Source organism: Gobio gobio, assembly GCF_949357685.1.
Source record: "Gobio gobio genome assembly, chromosome: 25".
Taxonomy (NCBI): domain Eukaryota; kingdom Metazoa; phylum Chordata; class Actinopteri; order Cypriniformes; family Gobionidae; genus Gobio; species Gobio gobio.
The window spans coordinates 9,246,431-9,256,209 of NC_137121.1; the positions used below are offsets into that span (position 1 = coordinate 9,246,431).

General features: G+C 34.0%; 1 protein-coding gene across 3 annotated transcripts; it reads left to right on the forward strand.

Annotated features, from left to right (window-relative positions):
* The first annotated feature begins 7,000 nt into the window (after positions 1-7,000).
* On the forward strand, positions 7,001-9,139 carry LOC307121342 (uncharacterized protein). 3 transcript variants are annotated; one of them, XM_079808874.1, is made up of 5 exons: positions 7,001-7,407; positions 7,510-7,745; positions 7,839-7,864; positions 8,043-8,059; positions 8,153-8,968. In XM_079808874.1, exons 1-5 carry the CDS (start codon positions 7,215-7,217, stop codon positions 8,200-8,202), a joined length of 522 nt encoding a protein of 173 aa, XP_079665000.1. In that variant the 5' UTR covers positions 7,001-7,214; the 3' UTR covers positions 8,203-8,968. The 3 variants fall into 3 exon arrangements, with proteins under 3 accessions (XP_079665000.1, XP_079664999.1, XP_079665001.1); XM_079808873.1 differs by having other exon boundaries at positions 8,669-8,968; XM_079808875.1 differs by lacking the exon at positions 8,043-8,059 and having other exon boundaries at positions 7,839-7,872; positions 8,153-9,139.
* Positions 9,140-9,779: the final 640 nt, after the last annotated feature.

Sequence of the window (9,779 nt, forward strand, 5' to 3'; positions counted from 1 at the left end):
ATTACATAATCAGATTACTTTTTGATGTAAGGAGTAAAGTTACACATTACAAGTACCGTGCATTACATAATCAGATTACTTTTTGATGTAAGGAGTAAAGTTACACATTACAAGTACCATGCATTACATAATCAGAATACTTTTTGATGTAAGGAGTAAAGTTACACATTACAAGTACCATGCATTACATAATCAGAATACTTTTTGATGTAAGGAGTAAAGTTACACATTACAAGTACCGTGCATTACATAATCAGAATACTTTTTGATGTAAGGAGTAAAGTTACACATTACAAGTACCATGCATTACATAATCAGATCACTTTGTGATGTAAGGAGTAAAGTTACACATTACAAGTACCGTGCATTACATAATCAGATCACTTTTTGATGTTACGAGTAAAGTTACACATTACAAGTACCGTGCATTACGTAATCAGATTACTTTTTGATGTAAGGAGTAAAGTTACACATTACAAGTACCGTGCATTACATAATCAGAATACTTTTTGATGTTACGAGTAAAATTACACATTACAAGTACCGTGCATTACATAATCAGATTACTTTTTGATGTAAGGAGTAAAGTTACACATTACAAGTACCGTGCATTACATAATCAGAATACTTTTTGATGTTACGAGTAAAATTACACATTACAAGTACCGTGCATTACATAATCAGATTACTTTTTGATGTTACGAGTAAAGTTACACATTACAAGTATCGTGCATTACGTAATCAGATTACTTTTTGATGTTACGAGTAAAGTTACACATTACAAGTACCGTGCATTACGTAATCAGATTACTTTTTGATGTTACGAGTAAAGTTACACATTACAAGTACCGTGCATTACGTAATCAGATTACATTTTGATGTAAGGAGTAAAGTTACACATTACAAGTACCGTGCATTACGTAATCAGATTACTTTTTGATGTTACGAGTAAAGTTACACATTACAAGTACCGTGCATTACATAATCAGATTACATTTTGATGTAAGGAGTAAAGTTACACATTACAAGTACCGTGCATTACGTAATCAGATTACATTTTGATGTAAGGAGTAAAGTTACACATTACAAGTACCGTGCATTACGTAATCAGATTACATTTTGATGTAAGGAGTAAAGTTACACATTACAAGTACCGTGCATTACGTAATCAGATTACTTTTTGATGTTACGAGTAAAGTTACACATTACAAGTACCGTGCATTACATAATCAGATCACTTTTTGATGTTACGAGTAAAGTTACACATTACAAGTACCGTGCATTACATAATCAGATCACTTTTTGATGTTACGAGTAAAGTTACACATTACAAGTACCGTGCATTACATAATCAGATTACATTTTGATGTTACGAGTAAAGTTACACATTACAAGTACCGTGCATTACATAATCAGAATACTTTTTGATGTAAGGAGTAAAGTTTCACATTACACGTACCGTGCATTACATAATCAGATTACTTTTTGATGTAAGGAGTAAAGTTACACATTACACGTACCGTGCATTACGTAATCAGATTACTTTTTGATGTAAGGAGTAAAGTTACACATTACAAGTACCGTGCATTACGTAATCAGATTACTTTTTGATGTAAGGAGTAAAGTTACACATTACACGTACCGTGCATTAAATAATCAGATTACTTTTTGATGTAAGGAGTAAAGTTACACATTACAAGTACCGTGCATTACATAATCAGATTACTTTTTGATGTAAGGAGTAAAGTTACACATTACACGTACCGTGCATTACATAATCAGATCACTTTTTGATGTTACGACTACGAGTAAAGTTACACATTACAAGTACCGTGCATTACATAATCAGATTACTTTTTGATGTAAGGAGTAAAGTTACACATTACACGTACCGTGCATTACGTAATCAGATCACTTTGTGATGTAAGGAGTAAAGTTACACATTACAAGTACCGTGCATTACATAATCAGATCACTTTTTGATGTTACGAGTAAAGTTACACATTACAAGTACCGTGCATTACATAATCAGATCACTTTTTGATGTTACGAGTAAAGTTACACATTACAAGTACCGTGCATTACGTAATCAGATTACTTTTTGATGTAAGGAGTAAAGTTACACATTACAAGTACCATGCATTACATAATCAGATTACTTTTTGATGTAAGGAGTAAAGTTACACATTACACGTACCGTGCATTACGTAATCAGATTACTTTTTGATGTAAGGAGTAAAGTTACACATTACAAGTACCGTGCATTACATAATCAGAATACTTTTTGATGTAAGGAGTAAAGTTACACATTACAAGTACCATGCATTACATAATCAGATTAGTTTTTGATGTTACGAGTAAAGTTACATATTACAAGTACCGTGCATTACATAATCAGATCACTTTTTGATGTAAGGAGTAAAGTTACACATTACAAGTACCGTGCATTACATAATCAGATCACTTTGTGATGTAAGGAGTAAAGTTACACATTACAAGTACCGTGCATTACATAATCAGATCACTTTTTGATGTTACGAGTAAAGTTACACATTACAAGTACCGTGCATTACATAATCAGATCACTTTTTGATGTTACGAGTAAAGTTACACATTACAAGTACCGTGCATTACGTAATCAGATTACTTTTTGATGTAAGGAGTAAAGTTACACATTACAAGTACGTGCATTACGTAATCAGATTACTTTTTTGATATTACGAGTAAAGTTACACATTACAAGTACCGTGCATTACATAATCAGAATACTTTTTGATGTTACGAGTAAAGTTACACATTACAAGTACCGTGCATTACATAATCAGAATACTTTTTGATGTTACGAGTAAAGTTACACATTACAAGTACCGTGCATTACATAATCAGATTACTTTTTGATGTTACGAGTAAAGTTACACATTACAAGTATCGTGCATTACGTAATCAGATTACTTTTTGATGTTACGAGTAAAGTTACACATTACAAGTACCGTGCATTACATAATCAGATTACATTTTGATGTAAGGAGTAAAGTTACACATTACAAGTACCGTGCATTACGTAATCAGATTACATTTTGATGTAAGGAGTAAAATTACACATTACACGTACCGTGCATTACGTAATCAGATTACATTTTGATGTAAGGAGTAAAGTTACACATTACAAGTACCGTGCATTACGTAATCAGATTACATTTTGATGTAAGGAGTAAAGTTACACATTACAAGTACCGTGCATTACGTAATCAGATTACTTTTTGATGTTACGAGTAAAGTTACACATTACAAGTACCGTGCATTACATAATCAGATCACTTTTTGATGTTACGAGTAAAGTTACACATTACAAGTACCGTGCATTACATAATCAGATTACATTTTGATGTAAGGAGTAAAGTTACACATTACAAGTACCGTGCATTACATAATCAGAATACTTTTTGATGTAAGGAGTAAAGTTTCACATTACACGTACCGTGCATTACGTAATCAGATTACTTTTTGATGTAAGGAGTAAAGTTACACATTACACGTACCGTGCATTACATAATCAGATTACTTTTTGATGTAAGGAGTAAAGTTACACATTACAAGTACCGTGCATTACATAATCAGATTACTTTTTGATGTAAGGAGTAAAGTTACACATTACACGTACCGTGCATTACATAATCAGATCACTTTTTGATGTTACGACTACGAGTAAAGTTACACATTACAAGTACCGTGCATTACATAATCAGATTACTTTTTGATGTAAGGAGTAAAGTTACACATTACACGTACCGTGCATTACGTAATCAGATTACTTTTTGATGTAAGGAGTAAAGTTACACATTACAAGTACCGTGCATTACATAATCAGAATACTTTTTGATGTAAGGAGTAAAGTTACACATTACAAGTACCGTGCATTACATAATCAGATTACTTTTTGATGTAAGGAGTAAAGTTACACATTACAAGTACCGTGCATTACGTAATCAGATTACTTTTTTGATATTACGAGTAAAGTTACACATTACAAGTACAGTGCATTACATAATCAGAATACTTTTTGATGTTACGAGTAAAGTTACACATTACAAGTACCGTGCATTACATAATCAGAATACTTTTTGATGTTACGAGTAAAGTTACACATTACAAGTACCGTGCATTACATAATCAGAATACTTTTTGATGTTACGAGTAAAGTTACACATTACATGTACCGTGCATTACATAATCAGATTACTTTTTGATGTTACGAGTAAAGTTACACATTACAAGTATCGTGCATTACGTAATCAGATTACTTTTTGATGTTACGAGTAAAGTTACACATTACAAGTACCGTGCATTACATAATCAGATTACTTTTTGATGTAAGGAGTAAAGTTACACATTACAAGTACCATGCATTACGTAATCAGATTACATTTTGATGTAAGGAGTAAAGTTACACATTACAAGTACCGTGCATTACGTAATCAGATTACATTTTGATGTTACGAGTAAAGTTACACATTACAAGTACCGTGCATTACATAATCAGATTACATTTTGATGTAAGGAGTAAAGTTACACATTACAAGTACCGTGCATTACGTAATCAGATTACATTTTGATGTAAGGAGTAAAGTTACACATTACAAGTACCGTGCATTACGTAATCAGATTACATTTTGATGTTACGAGAAAAGTTACACATTACAAGTACCGTGCATTACATAATAAGATTACATTTTGATGTAAGGAGTAAAGTTACACATTACAAGTACCGTGCATTATGTAATCAGATTACATTTTGATGTAAGGAGTAAAGTTACACATTACACGTACAGTGCATTACGTAATCAGATTACATTTTGATGTAAGGAGTAAAGTTACACATTACAAGTACCGTGCATTACGTAATCAGATTACATTTTGATGTAAGGAGTAAAGTTACACATTACAAGTACCGTGCATTACGTAATCAGATTACTTTTTGATGTTACGAGTAAAGTTACAGATTACAAGTACCGTGCATTACATAATCAGATTACATTTTGATGTAAGGAGTAAAGTTACACATTACAAGTACCGTGCATTACATAATCAGAATACTTTTTGATGTAAGGAGTAAAGTTACACATTACACGTACCGTGCATTACGTAATCAGATTACTTTTTGATGTAAGGAGTAAAGTTACACATTACACGTACCGTGCATTACATAATCAGATTACATTTTGATGTAAGGAGTAAAGTTACACATTACACGTACCGTGCATTACGTAATCATATTACTTTTTGATGTAAGGAGTAAAGTTACACATTACACGTACCGTGCATTACGTAATCAGATTACTTTTTGATGTAAGGAGTAAAGTTACACATTACACGTACCGTGCATTACATAATCAGATTACATTTTGATGTAAGGAGTAAAGTTACACATTACACGTCCCGTGCATTACGTAATCAGATTACTTTTTGATGTAAGGAGTAAAGTTACACATTACACGTACCGTGCATTACGTAATCAGATTACTTTTTGATGTAAGGAGTAGTGCTGTCAAACGATTAAAATATTTAATCGCGATTAATCGCATTAAATGTCATAGTTAACTCACAATTAATCACAATTAATCGCACATTTTTATTTATTCTAAATGTCCCTTGATTTCTTTTTGTCCCATTATTTTTTCTTATTTTAATGCTCTTATCAACATAGAAAAGTGGATCGGCTTGCTTTGTTCAAATGTTTGTTTTATTGAAAACAACATTGGCATACTTTAGTGTTCGATTTCACACCAACATTCTCACTTGGAGCAAATAATCGCTCACACAATGTAACACTGCCCATCAATAAAAGGGTGAAACAAATACTTTGTTGCACAAACAGCCCCTTCAACAGCCCTTTCTAAGGGATCAAAACAGGGTGATACAAAATAAAATTACAAAGTGCACATGCAAGGTAAACTAGGACTCCGCCTATAGTGCAGTTAAACCAGGGGTCGCCAACTAGCGGACTCCGGTCCGAATCCGGACCGCGAAGCCTTTTGACGTAATGAAACAGTTAACGTTGCAATGCTCAGTTACTACGTTCAGACCCAGACGCGCGGTCAAGCATGCAGTGAAGAAGAGACTGATGGTGCGTTCACACCGGACGCGAATGACGCGACATGCACGCCGCTTAATCTTTGCATTGACTTAAATCACTCGCGCAAAACGCTTCATTCGCGTCTGGTGTCAGAGCAGAAAGCAGCGCTCAAGACAAGCACTTTTAGTTGAAGACCCCTGAGTTAAACCATGGCTTAATACGTTTCTCATTTCGGCGTCTCACGCTTGCCATCCACGTCTAATCTTTTAATGGCCCAAACGAGTGCGGGCAGCCGCAGCGTGCCTGATGTTTTGTTTCCGGTCTAGCTACATCCGGAGTGGTGTTGTAGTTTTTCTAACGTTACTAGTTGTTGCAACAGCATGTGAAAAAACTACAAAGTTTGTTAGACCAAAAAGAACGTTAATCTCGCGATAAAAAAATTGACGCCGTTAAAATAGGTTGGCGTTAACGTCGTTAATAACGCGTTTAACTAACAGCACTAGTAAGGAGTAAAGTTACACATTACACGTACCGTGCATTACGTAATCAGATTACTTTTTGATGTAAGGAGTAAAGTTACACATTACACGTACCGTGCATTACGTAATCAGATTACTTTTTGATGTAAGGAGTAAAGTTACACATTACACGTACCGTGCATTACGTAATCAGATTACTTTTTTGATATTATTTTCTCAATTACATTGCAAAGCATATTTAAATATTTTATTGATTGCAACATTTTATTATATTATTTGAAAATACTTTTTTTCATCTGGCACTCTTTACACTTTATAATCTGTAACCTCATACCAATTCTTCTTGTCCTCATTTCAACAGCATATATGTGCAGCTGACAGACTTGATGGTGTTGCAGCTTCCGTTCCGTTCCATTTGTTTAACTCTTGTGGTTTTTGCTGCTTCACAACAACATGCATGCTCAATCTTCAAAACGCAAAGTTGTCATGAATGCTTGCCACCATAAGCTGAGAATCTTCACTTGTCTCTTACTCAATGTTTCATGTGAATTGAATGTGATTTGTCTTTGTTGCCAACAATTAGGACAGAAAAGAAGCTGACAGAGACTACCGGTGTTATCAAGAAATTTGAACATTAAGAAATTCATCTTTTAAGAGCCGCAATGATTACCTGGAATCAGATTATGTTCTTAATAAAAGGAACCCACAAGGATTTTATAATGGTTGAGAAAAATGCCACAGGCCTACCATCAAGAGATAGGATTACAACTGGAGACCTTCTTATGAGGAAAATGAAAAACGTAAAATTTTACCACGTTGGGATTTACGACAGAGGTCTTGTCGTTGAATATACAGGTAATAATTCCACTTTATTATCTTTGAAATGAGATATCACAGTTTATGTCTGTCTTGGGCTAAAAAATTAACTAACTAGACTTTGTTTGTTGTTTCTGACAGCTCCTGAGAATAAAACAACTTCCCTGATCACTTCATCCTCATCACCTAGTGAGTCTGGTATAGTGAACAAGAAAAGTGTGAAGACCTTCATTGCAAAAAGTTCATACCGTGTCCTCCGTCTAAGGATGGGTATTCCTGAGAATTTCTCTGACTTGGTTGATGCCTCTATGGATTATGATGGGATATACCATATTTTGACAAATAACTGTCTGCATTTTGCACTCAGACTCCTGCAGGTAGGCAAACGACAGATTACATATTCATTAATAAAAGTGTTATATGGCATTGCATGAAAGGATTGAACAAATGTTTTTCATTCTTCTATGCAGCTGAACCAAGTACCACTTCCAAGAAGGTACACATGTATACATTTTTATTCATGTCAAAAGCAACTGTCTATTCTAAATATTTAATATTACAAAATTTGTTATTTTCAGTTATTAATATTTAAAAATACCATTAAATAACCTAAAGTATATTTAAAATTGAGAAATGTTCACCAACTGTTGATGTTTTTCTGATCTCTTCTGCAGTCTGCCACAGCAAAGAGGTGAGATCGTTTTCTGGTTTATTTTGATAACTTAACTATAATGGCATGTTTTGATTTACTCATCATCTTGATGTATATTTTATGTTCTTTTAGGTGAGGAAATCAGCATGGATGATTTGGAACACAGTGCTTTGACACAGTGAGAGAGTTTCACAACAACATGGAAATAAAGTGAACATTAAAACTAGTAGAGGATAAAACATTGATCAACGAATTATATTTGTAACATTATTTATATTGATTAATCTCAATCTACTGATAAGCTCATTTCAGGATAGAGATCGTATTGCCATATCACAGAGTGAACTATAAAAGACAAAGTGGTGAAACGCCAGTACCTGATTTCACACGGGAATTGTTTTTTTGTTTTTTGTTTTACATAATTGTCCAATCCAATGAAGATGGATAACAAAAATAGCAATGTGGTTTATTAAACTAGGCAAACAGATCCTCCAAAAGGGAGCAAATACCAATGAAACAGCGTGCCATGCACAAACAATACTGGAAAATGAACAGAAAAAACTGAGGGACTTAAATATACAAGGCTAATGAACTTGAAAGAATGGGTTGACAACAGTAAAGCAAATGTCTTTGTTCAATTTCAAATAGGCCTATCAAATATCTTTGATGAGATCTATGTACCAGTCACACTGAGACATTTCAATCCAGTCTTTCAGTCAACCCCCATCCCCATGTTCCTCATCTAAAGACAAAGGGATCACACCTTTACAGTGGGGGAAGTTTGGTCTGATTGGTCAGTTTGAATATCTCACGTTTGGGTTTGGTCAAATGGTCAGGGAAAAGGATAAAAGAACATTGTAACTATTGCTCTGTATCTTTCTATTCTCAGGCTTTCTCTGCTTAGGTCCTTCTCTTTCTCTCTCTCTCTCTCTCTCTCTCTCTCTCTCTCTCTCTCTCTCTCTCTCTCTCTCTCTCTCTCTCTCTCTCTTCTTAGGTAACATTCTATTCATGCTGTGTATGATTAATGGTATAAGTTTATCATCTCATACATCCATTTTGAAACTATTTTAAGTGTAACCATAACCAGATAATGTCATTAAATCTTTACATTTTGATCTATTCTGACTTGCTCTGTAATTATTAACTATCTCTAGTAGATTGTGAACAGTATAATTTCAACAAAAGGTTAAACAGAATGATTAATGTGTGACTAACTATTAAATATAAATGACCAAACAACCAATTGGCATTCTAACCTAAATTCGAGATTATGATAAATGGATGGAAACGCAAAAATGGAAACTCTTCTGAGAATTCATATATCCATTAAGAGTTTAGCAAAATCAAGCAAAATCTTATAAGCCAGACTACTGTTCAACTATACATTTTAGTGTGTGCCTATATGGTGCCTAAAATGCTGCCTAGTTAGGCTTAAGGGTGTGAACCTACACTGGTCTCCAGGTTCGGTTCAATTACGATTATCAGGCCATCGATTCAGTTCAATTCGATATCACGATGCATCACAATGCATTGACGATTCACTGCATACAATCCTCAAGTATACAATTTTGTCAGTAAATACAAGCAGTCAGTTATATGAACTGAAACTTTAATTTTACCTGCTCAAAGAAAACCCGTTCTTGAATGTATCAAACATCAAACAAAACTCAAGTCTGGGCACAGAAGACAACAGGAGCGTTTAGAGCAAATACACAATATACTAAAAGCCACTTCAGGAGGTGGTCTGTGGGCCGCATTA